The 19399-nt window shown below is 46.3% G+C and overlaps 1 protein-coding gene across 1 annotated transcript; it reads right to left on the bottom strand.

Annotated features, from left to right (window-relative positions):
• Positions 1–3344: 3344 nt before the first annotated feature.
• On the bottom strand, positions 3345–6047 carry GPR75 (G protein-coupled receptor 75). Its single transcript, XM_069954775.1, has 2 exons — positions 5940–6047; positions 3345–5613 (listed from the first exon to the last, which is right to left on the bottom strand). The coding sequence occupies exon 2, from the start codon at positions 5327–5329 to the stop codon at positions 3716–3718; it is 1614 nt and encodes a 537-aa protein (XP_069810876.1). The 5' UTR covers positions 5330–5613; positions 5940–6047; the 3' UTR covers positions 3345–3715.
• Positions 6048–19399: the final 13352 nt, after the last annotated feature.

The raw sequence follows: 19399 nt of genomic DNA, 5'->3' as shown, positions 1-19399 counted from the left end.
CACTGTGGGCGCACCTGGACAGGTAAATATCACTTCCTTGTTACCTTCCCACCGCCTTCTGCCCTCCCTGTTTTTTTTTTTTTAACCTTTGCCCAGAGTACTTAAGTTGTTCTGTCTTGGCCTAGAGGTAGTAAATGTTGCACTACTGTTCTGACTGTAGTTAAAGAAGTCAAATCTCTGCAGTAGGCAGGCAGGTGCGGGAACGTGATAAAGAATGTATACTTTCCTGCCCCCATGCTCCTTGACAGCTGCCAGGCTGCTATTCCTGGTACATCACGACCCAGCGGGAAGGGCCCACTCAGTTATCGCAGAGTCACCGACTGGCTAAGCGGGTATTTAACAATCTGGGTTGTGAAGTTGTAGGAGCAGAAGATCCAGGAAGAAGGCGTTGGGTCCGGGAGTGGTAAGGCAGTGCTGCAGGGGCATGAGGACAGGTATGCATACATTCTTTATCATGTTCCCGCACCCCCCTGCCTTATGCAGATTTTTGGGTTTGGCTGGATCTCTCCTTTAACACCAAACAAAACTAAACCACTCCCCTTATATTTAGCCCAACCCCTTCAGACACAACAGACAAAACATGGAGAAAACCAATGTGTTACATAGGTGTTTCAAAGTCCTGGCGTAGACTGACAAATCGCTAAGTGCTTACCTTCCATATACTGTATGTCTGTACTGATAGATTTCTAGCTTTGGTGCTTATTTTTTTTATATGAAAATGCAGACCAATCTACTAGAATCATTCCTGCTTATTGTGACATTAGGCATTGGCACTGTGGAATTTCTGCTCAGTGTTTGACTACCTTTTGAGTATGAGCATACATGCTAAGGCTATATTCACACAACGTATATTTTCTTAAAACCATGGCCGTTGTATTATGAGAATATACGTTACTTGGCCGTCTATGGGATCATAGTATGCGCTCCGTCCGGGATCCCTCGCAGCGCTGCAAAGAACTGACATGTCAGTGCACACTGTGGATCGAGCGTCTCCGGCCGTACGCTCCATGGCGTGCAGTGTAAAGTTCTGATGCGGGCGCATCCGGCCCGAAAGATCAGTAGAACAGCCGATCTCTTACGCTATGTGAACATAGCCTAAGGCTTGGTTCACACACAGTGTATTTCAGTCAGTATTTTGCAACCAAAACCAGGAGTGGATTGAAAACAGAGATCTGTTCACACAATGTTGAAATTGAGTGGATGGCCGTCATTTAATGGCAAAAAATTGCTGTTATTTTAAAACAACGCTGTTATATTGAAATAATGGCAGTTATTTACTGTTGTATGGCGGCCATCCACTCAATTTCAACATTGTGTTAACATAGCCTGTGTTTTCAATCCACTCCTGGTTTTGGTTGCAAAATACTGACTGAAATATACTGTGTGTGAACCCAGCCTAAGATAGCTGTGTGATGCTAACTAGAACCGGCCACAGGACTCCTACACCCAGAGTTAACAAAGATTTAAAAAGCACCTTAACTTTAAGGATGCCTTCACACCTACCGAATCCGCAGCGGGTCTCACTTCTGCAGATTCGTAGCGAGAACCGCTGCGGATCCGGTACCATTCAACCCTATGATAGCACATACTCGCAGCGGGATTGACATCCCGCTGTGAATATGTGCTTTAACCCCCTGCTGTCCACAGCCCCACCGCCGCATCCCCCCATCCCCAGCCGCATCCTCCAGCCCATCCCCGGCAACATCCAGCAGCCCGCATCCCCCCATCCCCGGCTGCATCCTGCAGCCTGCCGCCGAGAGCATACATTATCTGCTCGGCGGCGTAACTGCAGTGAGGCTCCCGGCTCCGGTCCCTCTCAGCTGATCTGAGCAGGACCGGAGCCGGCAGCCTCACTGCAGCCGCGCCGCAGAGTAGGTACTGTATGCTCTCGTCGGTGGGTTGCAGGATGCGGCCGGGGATGGGGGGATGCAGCCGGGATGCGGGTTGCAGGATGCGGCCGGGGATGGGAAATGCGGCGACGGGGCTGCGGACAGCGGGGGGGTTAAAGCACATATTCACAGCGGGATGTCAATACCGCTGCGAGTATGTGCTATCATAGGGGTGAATGATAGTGGAACCGCAGCTGATCTCGTGTGAATTGAAGTAAGATCTGCTGCGGATCCGGTAGGTGTGAAGGCACCCTAAACAAATTTTCACATCATGGAGATGTCAGAAATTTGGGTCGATGGGGGACCAATTGTTGAGATCACCACCCTACCAATGAGGGGAAGAGGCGTTTGGGTGAATGGTATTCCCGCTAAGCAAGTGGAGTACACCAACCCACCCCACCAAAGTGCTACTACCATCTGTTTGATGAAAGTACATTTTAATTACAGCAAATAATTATCTTTTAATCTGCAGTGCTGTATTATACTGGTGCTGCCTAGAGAGTCTGTGCCCCAGGTCTGTGACGCCTCTCCTTTCTCCCTCCCCACACTCCTCATCATTACGAACAGCCCCAGGCAGGATTTCTATTGTTCGTCTAAACAGTGCGCCTGTTTGTGACACATGTGCACTGTTTAGACAAGTGATGAATAGAAATCCTGCCTGGGGCGTTCCTAATGATGAGAAGGGTGGGGAGGAAGAAAGGTGTCACAGACCTGGGGCACAGACACTCCAAGCCAGGCCACACCAGTATGACACAGCACTGCAGATTAAAAGATCATTTTTTGCTCTAACCAAGGCATGGGGCACATTTTAAAAACAAAAAAAACGGTAAGGATTTCTTCTCCTCAAACAAATGGTACTAGCATTTTGGTGTGTGTGTGTGTGGGGGGGGGGGGGTATAGAGTTGCTTTAATGAAAGTCCCACAGACTTTTTAGAACAGCTGAACAGAAATGAAGGGACATAGCCTCTACCCCTATGGACTGGTGGTTGGTGGGGGGCTCTTGGTAACCAGACCCCCATCGATTCAAACTTCTGCCATGTCCAAAGTTACAAGTTACACTATATATTCTCCAGCATTACTATGTATCCACTTCCTCAGCTCCTCCTGCTCTGTAACATAATGCTGGGCAATTATATAGCTTGTTCAATGTTTCTTTCTATCAGTCCCATATAAATAGTCTATGGTTATTTTACAGTCCTGAATCTGTTCAATCATGAGCAAAACCATGGACTACAATTTTATTCACATTGATGAGAGTACCCAAAGTGTTCAGCATCATTACTATCTCCTTACAAACGTTCCCCCAAATGTTTGCTCACAATGAAACATATTTGGCATCCAGTATAAAAATACAACTTCATTATAAACCCCCCACCCCCAAAAAGAACTCTTATTAACCCCCCTCCCCCCCGTCTATCAATCGGCAAAAAGGTCATTTCACCTTGATCCATCCGGAATAATGCAGAGGACGCCCCCATATCCAATAAAGCAGAAAATGCAGAGTTTATAATATGAATATACAGTATACGCTGTATAACAAGGACCATAATGGCATCCAATAACAGTGCTCAGATCATAGACGTACAAAAATGAGGAATGGTGCAGTAGTACAATACCTACAACGCAAGCTCGCTTATAATAAAAAAAAAAGTAGTTCTTCTTGTTAATGTGAAGTGTTTACACTGTTTAATAAAGTTATATGAAAAATATCTTTTAAGTACATGAGTCCTAATACTTATGAAACTGTAAATTGTAAACCTATAACTTTATGGCAAGTTTAATATCAGGTTAGAAATGCTTACAAGATGCATATTAGAGTCTCGCTGTCAGACAGATGGCACTGGGATCTGCTTGGCAGAGGTGGTCTCACACTCTTGCATTAAGTCATTGGTGGTATGGTAATGCATGGCAATATACGATTTGGCAAATCCGAACGTGGAGTTAACCGGCTGCAGGCTGTTAGGGGTGCTTATCTCTTGGGAGGGGCTGCTGTTATAGATGCTATAGTAGGGTTCTATGCGGGTATTAATCGGGGTAGAACTGCTTTGGGCATAGTGCTGGTGCCCCCCTGATCCTTTAGGGCTTAGAACACTGTCTTTCGAATGGCTTGGGCCGCAGGCTTGGTCAACAAACTTTTTAGGAGGTTTTGGCGACAACATATAAGCAGAATTGGTTTCGTGGTGAGACGACTTGTTCCGGTTGACTTCCAAGCTGCCTTTGCCCATAGCGCGCAGTCTCGTTTTTTGTTTGCAGCACAGAAACCCAAGGGCGACGTATTGGATGCACCACAGCACTCTCCTCCTCAGGCCGGCACTGTTACGGGAGTAAATAAACGGGTTTAATCCAGACTTCAAAAAGATCAGGGTGAACCCGCAAAGCTCAAACTGGTAGAGGATAAAACTACTGCTATTAGTCAACACGTCCTGGACCAAAGAAATGCCCAGCGGGAGGCAGCAGATGAGGACGGATAATACTATAACCACACAAGTCACCACCGCTTTGGAATCCTTGGCGGTGGACAGGTTGACCGCCGACACCAACTGTAGTCTGCTGGCCGGCACTGGCATTTGGCTGAGTTTTTTTGTGTAGGCGTGGGTCTGGACATGCTGAAGTTTGTTGTAGTTCTGGTTCCTATATAACGCAGGAACGGCACACTGTACCCCATCCACTCCGGGGGTGATGAAGGGCTGGGGTCTGGAGGTGTCAACAGTTATGATCGGACATTTCCTCACCTGGGCATTTTTCCTCAATGCCTGGGCAATCATGATGTAAGAGGCCGACACCACCGCAACGCAGAAGGTGAAATCTATGACATACAAATAGAGGATGATTTTCCCCTCTCCGCTGATCAGGCTGTACATAGGTAGGCAGATGCGAGACTTTCGTGTCCTCAGTGTAGCCAATGTGGCGAGGGTAAAGCTTGTGGTCCACAGGAGAACCGTGAGCATTAAAGTGCAGGGGAAAGAAGCCGTCCGGTTGGGCTGCTGCCCCAGGACCATGCGCAGTCGATGCAATGCTATCACCGCCACTGTCTTCAGAGACATAATAATAAATCCAGAACTGGTGAGGTGAAAGGTGAAGCAAAACGCGTCGGGCACGTTACTGCCGGTGTCGAAAAACAAGACGAACGCGAACATGGGGGCGGAAATGCAACAAATAAACAGGTCGCAGAAGGACAGGTTCAGGATCATGAAGTCAAAGTTTGTCCGGAATTTCCTAAAGGCCGGATCGAAAAAGGAAAGAAAGACCACCAGGTTCCCATAGGATCCGAGGCAGAAGATGATGACCAGGAGGAAGGTGCAGGTGACCAGGGTGGCGGTGTGAATGATCTGCTGGATGTCCCGCAGGGTCCCGTTCCCCACATGAGACACCGAGGTGCTGTTCACATAATCGTATCGGGTCTGATCGGCAAAATCTGTCATCCGGTCTGATAAATTCATGGTTAATACTGAGGCGATCCGGGCAGAGGATGGCACTGGGTTTAGCCCACTCTCCCAGGCGAGTCCATGAAGGAGGCAGCAGCTGTCTGCGAGGAGCCTTACTGCAGGCCAAGATGAATCCCAATCTGGAGACGCCTGCAAGGCACGAACATGAAGAGGATGCAGAGAGCAGCAGCCGTCGCCATGGCGGAGGAGGGACGGTGCATCGCTAATCCCAGGCGGGCCTCCTCCTCACATGCACAGGCAATGGTCTAGGGGCTGCAGCTGCATGATTTCCATGTCACCTAGAACACACATACAAGACTCCATTTTAACACAACATCACACCAAGCTGTGGCCTGTGCAGAGAAGCCCCCCAGGCTCAGTCCTCCCCCTGCATCACTGCCCCCTCCCCCCCTAATGTCATCATCATCATGAGCAGCTGCACAATGCATCTGCCTGCTGCAGCCTCCCTCCCTGCCCTGTGACAGCTGGCAGCCTCCATCTCCATGCAGGATTGCAGCAGCTACATAGCAGCACAGATAGATGGAGGCTGTGCGGGGATGCAGCTGCTGCACTGACATAACATGGCGCTCTATGGCTCATCCCAGCATGCGGGCAGCCCTCATACCTTGCATTGATGCTTCTCTCGGTGGATCCGATGGACGGGAGATCCGAGGATCCTGCACAACATTACCTGCTGCAGCCAGCGCAGCCCCAGCTCCCTACTCCCAACCAATTGCCAATGTGAGAGCAGGCAGCCAATCAACGTCCGCGTCTCATCCCAGTCCAGCGCCGCTGCCCATGAGAGAAGGACGCTGATTGGCTGAGACGCTGCTGCTCGGTGGCTGCACAGGGATGATGATGATTAAAGGAGATATAAGGAGATGTGGAGACAATGGCAGCGGTGATCTGACAGACCCTGCTATGTGATCTTTATCTCACCATACACTATTACAAATACTGTTACGTGACTAAGGGGTAGGGAACCTTGCCCCCCCCCAGATGTTGCAAAACTACAACTCCCATCATGCCTGGACAGCTAAAGCTTTGGCTGTCCAGTCATGATGGGAGTTGTAGTTTTGCAACAGCTGGAGAGCCAAGGTTCCCTATTCCTGATCTATTTGAATACACACAACACATATCCTAGCGCTTGTGGCTTGACAGCTCTTGCAAAACTACTACTCCCATCATTGGCGTTGTAGTTACTACAACCGCTGGCAGCCACAGGTTAGGGAACACCATCTAAAGCAGGGATGGGGAAACTGCGGCTCTCCAGCTGTTGCAAAACTACAATTCCCATTCCCAGCTAAAGCTTTGGGTCCAGGCATGATGGGAATTGTAGTTTTGCAACAGCTGGAGGGCCGAAGTTTCCCCATACCTGATCTAAAGCTGTGTTAACACAGGTTGGAGTTTTATTGCAGTACTGTCGCGTTTTCGCAGAAATGATGCAGTACTGTAATGTGTGAACACAGCCTAAGAGAACCGCCAGCAGCTGATAAGGCATAGGGGTTCGTATTACATGGGAAGATAATCAGCCAAACAGGTCAATATAATGGTGCGTTTACACGGAGAGATTTATCTGACAGATTTTTTTAAGCCAAAGCCAGAAATGGATTTGAAAATAGGAGAAATCTCAGTCTTTTCTTTATGACCTGTTCCCTGTTCATAGTCTGTTCTTTGCTTTGGCTTCAAAGATCTGTCAGATAAATCTCTCTGTGCAAACGCACCCTAACCCTGTATAATAGGATAAAGACCAACCAACAAAGAGCAAATGATTGTTTATCAGCTGATGGGAATCATTTTTACCCATTAGAAAACAATCAGCCATGGGCTGTACATCTCTCCATGTAATAGGGGATGTGCGGCCCAAAGCTGATGCAGGGATACCAGAAAACCAACCTAGTGGTGCTATTATCCACATCCTTCGTAAAAGTCTGTACTTGTGGTCTTATTGCAGCTGAAGTGTTACTAGAGATGACCACTAGATGTCGCTGTATTGTATATCTGAAGTGTGGAAGTTGCACAGCTGAAGTGTCTCAAAGGGTTATTGTGTCTGTGTATACCAGATTTTGTGAACCCATAGGATCTCCTCTTTCTTCTATCCTATCACCTCTTCCCTTTCTGCTCTTCTATTGCACTCTTTCCACCCAACCACAGCGCGTCTCACACGCTGGTTAGGAAGTTATGGTGCGTTTACACAGGCAGATTTATCTGACCAATTTTGGAAGCCAAAGTCAGGAATTGACTTGAAAAGACAGGGAATCTCAGTCTTTCCTTTATGACCTGCACCCTGTTTATAGTCTGTTCCTGGCTTTGGCTTCAAAAATTTGTCATTAGTCCCTTGGGTGAGGGAGGAGTCTTATGGTGTATTTACACAGAGAGATTTATCTGACAGGTTTTGGCAGTCAAAGCCAGGAATGGATTTGAAAAGAGGAGAAATCTCAGTCTTTCCTTTATGACCTGATTTCTGTTTATAGTCTGTTTCTGGCTTTGGCTTGAAATCTTTGGCAGATAATCTGATAGCTCTCCACAGTGGATTTGCCTGGGCCCTGGCCTTCTGTCAGGTCCCCCCTAACAAGTCGCAGTCTTAGTCAGTATCCTGCATGGGTAGGATGCAGGACAGTTACCTCTTATAAACTTCTTTCTTGAAGTACCCAAACCCTGCATAATGCAGTGCTAAAACCCTTCAGGACAGGACTAGCCAATAGATCATCTCAACCCACGCCTAGGAGTACTAAAGTGCAGGACAGTATCCGCAAAAGAGCTAGGAACTGATCAGAGTGGAGCAAAGTTACTGGAAAGTCTATGAACTCCATCTTGCAGCGCGGGTGTAACCAGAAAATTCTGACCATTCCACTCATCCCAGGTAACGGGGTCTGGGACCTGTGTCACCCATTAGTACGGTACAGCCAAAGCTAGTGGGCGTATGGTGGTGTGAAGACTATAGGAAAAGTCAATAAATGTGCACAGGTTGTTTCTTCCACTTTTACAAACTGCAACCTCCCGGCAGAGCATATTACTACTTGGGGTGAGACTCTCACGGCATCCTCCTCTCTACTACACTACCTCACTACAACCTTATCAACTCCACTACATCCTACTCAGCACTTATCAAGCAGATCTGGTGGTTCTATGTTCGTGTATTTATTGGAACTGTATCAAGTGTATATCAAGATCCATTGTATTCCCTGCTGCATATTAACAAGTAGTAAACCAAGTCAACATTATCAACTGAGTCTGTGATCATTCATCACCACCTGCACAGCACTTACACCGCAACCTTGGGACACTTCCACTTTCTGTGGGTGGCAGGTCATACAATTACTTGGGAGGGTCATTACACCGCTCTGACCCCCTGTGACTACTCTATCCCAAGGGAACCTGCAGCGACCTGACAGGACACCGACCACAGGGAAAAGGGTACAACCGGCCTTACACCTCACACCTGTGTGCCCACAGCGCTCTGCCTGTCAGCGCGCTCGGCGGGATGATTGTCAGGCAGAGAGGCCAGTAACGGACAGACAGAGCGCTGTGACTAGACACGGACGGGGAGCCACCCAGATGACTACTTCCCTGCCCGTGTCTGTCACAAGGCGGGGAATAAAAGTCATTTTTCCCCGGTATAAAGCTCCTGCTGTGGCTGGTACGTGCCGCGGCTGCTGCAGGAGCTTTATACATTGCTCCAGGGAACCATATCTGCCCAAGTGGGCTGATTGGTTCCCTTTAAATCTTCACACTGTACTGTAGTGACATGCTGTGTCTGTACAGTAGCGTAAAGATTTTAACAGTTTTGGAGCTCCCAGTATCATCAATGAATGATGATAATGGGAGTTCCGTAGCACATATTTCAGAAGGCATAATTCTTATACCATGGCAGAAAGTTCTCAGCTAGGAGGTCCACATACTGTTCAGAGGTCATTTTGACACACTCATTAACCCCGATGCAGTCTGTAGAATCAGATTTACTATGGCAGTCATGCAGGCCTTCAGGAGGCCTCCGGCTGCATTAGTAACTGACTGTTACCTCTATAAGAAATCTGCAGGGTGCCAATCAGACACCTTAAAGTAACAGCAGCTTTCAGTTCACTCTCTACATGCTGTGATCGCGGTATATAGAAGGTCAAACTGCCGGGATTGGACTGAAGTCCACCTCCATTAGTTGCAAGCAGGTGTCCACTGTAAGCCGCCATAAAGAAGCATATCAGTGGTCATTAAAGGGGAACTCCTGCCAAATCTAAAAATCCAGTGTGGAACATAATAAAGGAGTTATACTTATCTGTCCCTGTGCCCCAGCAGCATCACCAGCTTTCTGACCACTGCTGGATCCCTGTTTCTCCTGGCTTCCTGCATAGTCATGTCCTGGCAGGAAGTACTCGGTCACTGACTGGCTGAGCAGGCATTTCTGAGCCAGGACATGAAGGAGCGGGAGCTGTAGGAGGCCGGAGGCTGTCTGAAAGCTGCCAACATTGCGCTGCGGGGGCACGGGGATGGATAAATAGAACTACTTTATTATGTTCCCCCTACTGTATTTTTAGAGTTCCACTTTAAGGGGTTAAGAACCATGTGTACTTACACAGCTCCCAGAATAATCCCACATTTTGCAGATTTCCACATCCCGCCGGGTCTCCATGCAATGTGAGAAGTGTAGATAAAGCTTTGCTCACATCATTGTCTATTTCGTGCATCGGGATGATTCAGATCATTTATCTTTATCTAGGCCATTAGAAAAGTGAAGATTAGGCTGCTCACAGGGCATATCCTTATAACTAGATGTATTTTTCTTACACCAACAATTATATATCATTATAGAACATTTCACCATGAGTCACAATGTCACACTTCTATTTCAGTAGCTTGTCCAGCTCTGAGGACTGGAAGCCATCTCCTGAAGAACTAGAGGATAGATCCAATATAGTCACACATCACTGTGGTGTCTACTGCTCGACTGATTTGTGGGCTGCTATTCATATGGAAGTCTCAGTTACAAATGGGGTTATGCCACAATCCATGTGTCCCACTACTAGTGTTCTCTTATGCACCTGTTCTAAAGTTCGCACTCAGGTTAAGTGGTGGATGAAGTATGCAGTTTCCCCACTAGGTTCCTCACTAGGTCCTCACTGTTCTTTATATGTTTTTCTCATGCCCAGCTGAAGGAAGGCCCCTGTAGGAGTAGTTAGCTCTGTGTGGGAGGAAGTGAGGCAGTTCAGACTCGTTTCTTCAGTGTGGACAGATGCAGGAGAGACTAGCTCTCACAGAGATTTCTTTTTATACAAATGCAGTGCTGAGCAACAATAGGAGAGAGCAGCCAACAAGGAATACCCTAGCCCAAACCAGGAACTCCTCAAAAAAGTGCAGGACAGACTCCTTAAGCAATAGGCGTGGATCCCAGTAGGACAAAGCTACCGTATTAGGAAGGTCTACGTATCCTACAATGCAGTGCAGGTTGACTGGGAAAACTCAGGCACCTCACAACAACCAGATAACTGACGACTGAGGCTTGTGCTACCCACCTGGGGCAGGTTGTATGATACCAGGGGGCAGAAGGCAGTCAGACATAGTCTAAATGTGAGTACAAGTATCACTTCATTACTTATATATCTCCACTAGAATTCTGGCAGAGTACAAGGTCTACATTGGGCAAGGGCTCCTCTGACAAACTCCTCTCCTTTTCAATATATCTCTACAAACCACTACTACTACTTTTACTCAAGCTTCTACTCTTTCCAAGCATTAAGCACTAAGTCAGCACTCAAGTCTGAGTCAAGATTTTTGCTGCCTACAGAGCGTGTACTGTTATCTTGCCAAAGTGCTACAGTAAACCGTATTTTTATATCAAACGCACAGAACTCTGTCTTCCTCTGTTCACACCAGCACCTATACACACACCACGGGTTATTTTTCCCCTTCTCTGTGGGTGGCGGTACCGACATCCCGAGTGGGTCAGTTACCACTCCAGGTTGCCGTGACAAGAGCTCAATGGACCTACAAAAAACCTGGAAGTTACAGACCTTCTTGGGACACAAACCGGCCATATATAAAAGCAGGTACCAACATCACACCTGTGTGCTGACCGAGCACTAGCCTCACGATAATATCATCAACTACTGTCCGAGTACCACACACGGAGCCTCAGTTTAGAGTCTCAAAACACGGGACTAGCCAGTGGTTCCCAGTGGCTTCTGCCTGCTCCGCTGGACTTTATGGTGGATTTCCTCCTATACCCAGACAGAGAGATCTATCAAAATTTTTTTTATTACCAGTGGCTGCAGAAGTAGGATGTAGCCTTAAGTATCCATGTTTTCCAGGACTTCATAGAGCTGCGTCCAGGTTCAGCAGCCACCAGTAATAAAATGGTGCGCACACTGGTTTAGACAGACCCGATTTAAAAAAAATTTATATTGTGATCACTCTGTAGCCTATATAACGTGATCATTTTTGGTTCAGGTTGTTACAGACGCCACAATACCAATTTTTTTTTAACGCTACTAGGAAACTTGGTCACTTTATTGACCTGTTCTATAATACATGGCAAAGCTTGTGTAAAATGCCGGTCAGCAAAAAGCTATGTTCACACACAGTTCTTACAGCCATTTATAAACCTCGAATTAACGAAAAACAAACCAAAGACCATTTGGTCCATTTTTTTCAAAAGTTTTTTTTTTTTTTTTTGCTTTTGGTCTATTTTTACAGCAGAATATTAAAGGGGTTGCCTGGCCAAAAACCTTTTTCTTTCAAATCAATTGGTTTTAGAAAGTCATACAGATTTGTAATTTACTTCTATTTGAAAATCTCAAGTCTTCCAGTACTTATCAGCTGCTGTATGTCCTGCAGGAAGTGGTGTATTCTCACCAGTCTGACACAGTGCTCTCTGGACAGTTCCTGTCTCGGCCAGAGATGTCAGCAGAGAGCACTGTTTCAGACTGAAAAGAAAACACCACTTCCTGTCAGACATACAGCAACTGATATGTAATGGAAGACTTGAGATTTCTAAATAGAAGTAAATTATAAATTTATATAACTTCCTGAAACCAGTTAATTTGAAAGAAAAAGATTTTCACCGGAGTGCCCCTTTAATGTATAGTTTATTAAGCCTTATAGGTAACTATGATAGAAGACTTGGGGGGGCCTCATGTTTAGGCCCCTGTCATAAACTATTATGTGGTAGTCTCCTACCTAAGTCTAATCACCTAGGTGTTGCAGAGGATTAAACTGCTGGGATCAGAGCTATAGCTGATCCTGGCATTTGTGGCAGGAGACCAGATGTATATGTGTAAATCAGCTGCCCCCCCTGTCGCTGTCTAGCAAATATGCTGTGCAGTAGATCACTCATGATGGATATAATTACATCATGTAGCATGAAGGGGTTAACAAATCTTATTTTTCATCAACATCAACAAAATTATACATTAAAAAAAACTGAAGTTTTTAAAAAGTTAATCCAAAAGGCTTTGTGCATCTAGATTAAAGAAATTAGCAGAGAACAATTGACCCTGTTTATATACAGGTCTACAATGGGAATATAATAAATGAGTACACTGTACATCTGGCAAAAATCATAAAATCTGACTTAGTGGTTCACTATATTTAGAGCCGGCATGTCATGATAAACTCATTTCCCACTTGTCACATTAGGTGTTATTGTTCCCTTTTAAAAATATCACTCACTTCCTTCCATTATTACTGCCCTTTGGCACAGATGTAGTTGATGAGATGTCAAGATCCCACAAGAGTGTTTTTAGCTAGAGAGCGGGCGGCCTAATCTCCATTACTGTACATGTAACCACATGTGTTCATTAGATTTTAGAGAATCAGGCCTCAGTCAGTTGTTGAGAGGACATCATTAACTATTGCTTCATTCTAGTTACAGAACCATGTATAGGTTCATTGATCACCAATACCAAGACCTGTGTGTTAGTCTGATGTTACATAGCACCAGCACCTTTGTACACACCATGTCCTTAGTAGGACTTAAAAGGGGTTATCTGGGGAACAGAAAAGTGAAATCTGTTCTGCCCCCTACTGTTGCTCGCTTCCTCTCTCTGCTCTTCTTGGATGGTATACTTCTGAGATGAGCGGTGGACAGGTGCTTGTTGTGAGCATTTCACGGTTGTGCTCACATGTGATGTCCACTAGCTGTCTGATGTCACCGCAACACAGGCAACATTAGGCAGCTATTGGACATGGCGCGCTATCACCCCTATCCAATGCTTATGTCATACTGCTATTTGTCATTTTTTTAGAACTCTGACTACCTCAGCTAGGCTGACTGCTGGTTGAGGCAGGTCTAGAGACAGATGAAGGTGTCACATCCATGAGACATCTATGGCATATACTGTGGGCATGCCATAAATGTCTGAGATGAGAATACTCCACACCTACAGGATCCGCAGCAGATCTGCAGCAGATTTGATGGTGCTGATTTGATGCTGTGTTCAGTTCTTTAAATAAAATCTGCTGCAGATCTGCAGCAGAAAATCAGCTGCGGATCCGGTAAGTGTGAACGTACCCTTAGGGTACAAACACACACACCGTACACGCAGCGTATTTTCTGGTGCGATACGCAGCAGATTAGATCTAAATAACTGAACACAGCATCAAATCAGCACCATCAAATCTGCTGCAGATCTGCTGCGTATACAGTGTGTGTTTGTACCCTTAGGGTGCGTTCACACCTACAGGATCCGCAGCAGATCTTCGGCAGTTCTGCAGCAGATTTGATGCTGTGTTCAGTTATTTAAATGAAATCTGCTGCGGATCCACAGCAGAAAATCAGCTGCGGATCCGGTAAGTGTGAACGTACCCTTAGGCTATGTTCACACGCTGTGAACAACCGTCCGTTCCGTGACCCCGGCCGGGTCACGGAATGGCCGGTCTCAGCCCGGATAATCAGCGCTCGCCCGCATCAGAGCTTCCCATAGCCCACAGTGAGCCGGAGCCGCTTGCTTCACTGTGTGAACTGACAGGTCTTTCTGCGGCCGGAATTCACTGAATTCCAGCCGCAGAAAACTGACCTGTCAGTTTTTTCCGGCGCTGCATGGGATCCCGGCCGGAGCGTATACGATGTGTGTACACTCCGACCGGGATCCCATTGAACATAACGCTATGTTCCACCCCTGAAAACTACGGCCGTAGTTCTGCGGCGAGAACTACAGCCGTAGTTTTACGTAGTGTGAACATAGCCTTAAACTGATACTGTCACCCCCTAAATGACTTCTCTACACAGCTGTGAAGCCTAAATGCTGCATAAATGTTCATACTTTACTTTATAATAGATTTCTTGGTGCTTGGTCCAGTAAAAAATGTTTATTGTTAGTGGATTGTGCCACCTGGGCAGGGCTTCACAGCCACTGTGCTACTTCGCTCCGCCCACATTTGTGATGTAATCAGTCTAGGCCCCACCTCTCTAGGTCAGCAATTCCAATGGTCACAGAGGAGGTGGGGCCTAGACACTGATTATGTCATGGAGGGGCGTGGCCTACATTGCAGCAGCAGCCATGAAGCCTGCCCAGGTGGCACAATCCAATAATAAAAAGTATTTTTTTACTGGACCAAGCACCAAGAAATCTAATATAAAGTAAGGTATAAAAACTGCAGAATTTAGGCTTTACAGCTGGGTAGAGAAGTCCTCATACAGAAAGCAGGCGACATTTAAGGGTGCCTTCACGCATACCATCTCGCTGCTAGATCCGCTGCGAGCTATGGTCCTGGCAAGCCCTTGTGACTACATACTGTAATTCAGCCGCCCCCTTAACCCCTTCATCGGCTCCCGTGCTGTCTGTATACATTACCTGGCTCCTTGCTGCACAGGGTCCTGGCTTCTTGCTCTCCTGCCCGGCCAATCAGTGTGTTACCCAGCCGCAGCCACTGATTGGTTGGGCGGCAGAGCAGGAAGCCGGGACCTCATGCAGGCGAGAGGTAATGTATACAGACAGCACGGGAGCCGATGAAGGGCTTAAGGGGGTGGCTGAATTACATACTTGTAGTCACAGGGGCCTGCCAGGACCTTAGCTCATAGCAGATCTCCGCTGTATGGGCGGGTTCAGACTGAGGAATTCTCGCGGAAAATGTCAGCGGAATTCCGTCAACTGTCCACCTGCACGGGCACACGCTTTTCCACCGGCAGCATAGATACCATTCTATGGGCCGGCGTATTCCGCGATCCGCTGAAAGAAGTGACATGACAGTTCTTTCAGTGTATAGCAGAATACGCCGGCCCATAGAATGGTGTCTATGGAACCGGCGGAAAAGCGCCCAGATGTGTGGGCGGACAGCTGAGGGAATTCCGCTGACATTTTCCGCAAGAATTCCTCAGTCTAAACCCGCCCTATGTGTGAAGGAACCCTAAGGCTGGAAACACACACAGCAATTTTTGTGCCAAAACTTGAAGTGGATTTATATAGGATGGAAAATATAAGAGGGAGGACTTCCTTTCTGCTTGATCCACTTTTGTCATTGGCACAAAAAACTACCATGTGTGATTCCAGCCTAAATTTCTGGTTCAATGTTTTTATAAGGTTTTTTAAGAACATATTACAAAAAGAGAAAATCTATAAGCACTGACTTTCGTGCCAACAGTAAAGTTAACATGTTTGTACAACAAGCGAACATATGGGTTAACAAAGAATATAGAAACTCCTGCCTAAATTTCTATTGCATGTACCTATTTTAGGAACATAGAAGAATATCCAACTTCCATGCACGTTTGACTTGAATTTGACTTTAGAATGCAAGAGACAATCCCTGTTCCAAGTTCATCCCAATGCTTGGCAAGAAGGGGGGAATATAAATTCTCCATGTGAAACCACTGGTTCGCATTCTCTCCTGGCACAGCTTGGAGCTGGAGTAGGTTTTCTCAATGTACGTCAGTTTGCTCCCCAACTTGAGATATGGAATTAAGAATGTGAGCCCCATTGGGCACAGGGATTCATGGATAAGATAAAAATCTCTGTACAGCACTGCAGAATATGTCCGCACTATACAAAGAAATAATTACAATGATAAGCTTTGTGCATTTACTATTACCCCACTTGTACTTTGCATGGATTCTAATAAACTGTGATTGTCATTTTGTGGATTGTAACCAATCGTTATATCTCTGGGCATTTTTTTTTTAACCATAACTATAGGGCTGGGTGACATCGCCAAAAAATTAGATCTCGATTTTTTTTTTTTAACAGTATAGACAATTCCAGATTTTCTTTCTATTTATTTTTTCCCTAAGGGTGCCTTCACACAGGACGACTTGCAGCGGAAATCTCGCTGGGAGTTTTGCAGCAAAATCCGCTACGAGGTAAGGTCCTGGCAGGCCCCTGTGACTACATATTCGCAGCCGTCTAAAAGGCCGCTGCGAGTATGTAATACAGCCGCCCCCTTAACCCCTTAATCGGCTCCTACGCTGTCTGTACACATTACCTGGCTCCTTGCTGCACGGTTCCCAGCTTCCTGCTCTGGCGCCCAGCCAATCAGTGGCTGTGGCTGGGCAACACACTGATTGGCTGGTCTTTTAGACTGTTGCGAGTATGTAGTCACAGGGGCTTGCCAGGTCCTTACCTCGTAGCGGATCTCACTGCAAAACTCGCATCGAGATTTCCGCTGCGAGTCGTCCTGTGTAAAGGCATCTTTACTAAACAAAAAGGGGAGATTTATCAAACTGGTGTAAAGTAGAATTGTCTTAGTTGCCCCTAGCAACCAATCAGATTCCACTTTCATTTTTCAGGGTAGCTTCACACGTACCGTATCGCTGCGTTTTTATCGCTGCGTTTTTGGTGCAATTTTTACATGCGAGTTTTGATTTTCACGTGAAAATCAAAACGCGCATGTAAAAAACGCACCAAAAACGCAGCGATAAAAACGCAGCGATACGGTACGTGTGAAGGCACCCTCAAAGAGTCTGTGAGGAATGAAAGGTGGAATCAAATTGGTTGCTAGGGGCAACTAAGGGTCCATTTACACAGAAAGATTATCTGACAGATTATCTACCAAAGATTTGAAGCCAAAGCCAGGAATGGATTTGAAAAGAGGAGAAATCTCATGCTTTCCTTTATGACCTGATCTCTGTTTATAGTCTGTTTCTGGCTTTGGCTTCAAATCTTTGGCAGATAATCTGTTAGATAATCTTTCTGTGTAAATGGACCCTAAAACAATTCTACTTTACACCAGTTTGATAAATGTCCCCCAAAGTGTTTCTACTTGCAGGCAGCTCAGATACCATTTTTATATATTTTATGGAAATACTGGCTGTCATTATGGTGGGTGGGCACTATGGCTGGCTCTATTATGGGAATACTGGCTGTCATTATGGTGGGTGGGCACTATGGCTGGCTCTATTATGGGAATACTGATGTCATTATGGGGGGGTACTATGGCTGGCACTGTTATGGGAATACTGATGTCATTATGGTGGGTGGGCACTATGGCTGGCTCTATTATGGGAATACTGATGTCATTATGGGGGGTGGGCACTATGGCTGGCACTATTATGGGAATACTGATGTCATTATGGGGGGGTACTATGGCTGGCACTATTATGGGAATACTGATGTCATTATGGGGGGTGGGCACTATGGCTGGCACTATTATGGGAATACTGATGTCATTATGGGGGGGTACTATGGCTGGCACTATTATGGGAATACTGATGTCATTATGGTGGGTGGGCACTATGGCTGGCTCTATTATGGGAATACTGATGTCATTATGGGGGGGTACTATGGCTGGCACTATTATGGGAATACTGATGTCATTATGGGGGGGTACTATGGCTGGCACTGTTATGAGAATATTGGATGTCATTACCTACTGGTAAGAAGGGCAACACTGAGTTGACTGCTTTAAGGGGTAGGGGAGAGGAGAACACTGATGTACAACTTAGAGGAGAGGGCAGATACTTCTATTATTACTGTTTGAGGAGTGCAGCTACATGTTTGAAACAGGGTCAAAGATTCAAACCTAAGCTACCCCCCAGAGCGGGGAGCCGCAACGTACCCACCTGCACCTGGTAGGGTTCCCCTCCTCTTTTACTCTTTATGGGCTGCAGCAAGAGTAATTAACGTCTGTATCACTTACATGCTGCAGCACTGGAAGGGTTAAACAGCACATTTTTTTTCCCTTCGACTCCTGACTTCTGCACATCGGGTCCCGTCCCGCACATTTTCCTACTTGCGGGTAGCCTGAGGACAGAGGTCGGAGGTGATCAGTGTGGCGCACTGTTGACCTACGACATCCGTTCCCACTGCTGGATCAACAATAATCAAAAGTTAATAACCATTTGATCCAGTGCCTTCAGCTCTGTGTTCAGCACCATGGACAGCTCTGCTTAACACAGTGCTGAAGGCGCTGGATCCAATAGTTATCAAATATTGAACCACAAGAGATATTGCAATCAATTTCTGATGTTTGGACCTCACTGCTGAGACCTTCACCGATCAGGAGAACATAAGGGGAGAAACGCGGTAGTGTTCTTCACCTTCCCTCTATCAATCATCTCCATCCAGGGAATCCTATACACTTTTGACGGGGCTGCCTACAAGGAGAAAATTGTGAGCCGGGGAGTGAATTGCAGTACTGTGTACCTCTCTTGATTGGTGAAGTGCTCAGCAGCAGGGCCGGCTCCAGGTTTTGGTGGGCCCTTGGGCGACAGAGCCTCAGCGGGCCCGTTTGTATAGTAAATCATGTGGCATCACTGTTAGAGGGTCTCTATCTCTGCATTCTGTGTAGGTATACATCTGTGTATTATATCTCCATTCTGTGTAGGTATACAGCAGTGTATTATATACACACTCATACAGGAGGAGGATAATAAGTATATAATACACTGCTGTATACCTACACAGAATGGAGAGATACATACACACACACACACATATACAGGAGGATAATAAGTATATAATACACTGCTGTATACCTACACAGAATTGAGAGATATATACACACTCATACAGGAGGATAATAAGTATATAATACACTGCTGATCACCTACACAGAATGGAGATATATATATACACACACACACACACACACACACACACACACACTCATACAAGAGGGGGATAATAAGTATATAATACACTGCTGTATACCTACACAGAA

Source organism: Dendropsophus ebraccatus, chromosome 15 (assembly GCF_027789765.1).
Source record: "Dendropsophus ebraccatus isolate aDenEbr1 chromosome 15, aDenEbr1.pat, whole genome shotgun sequence".
NCBI lineage: Eukaryota > Metazoa > Chordata > Amphibia > Anura > Hylidae > Dendropsophus > Dendropsophus ebraccatus.
This window is presented reverse-complemented; position numbering and strand designations above follow the sequence as displayed.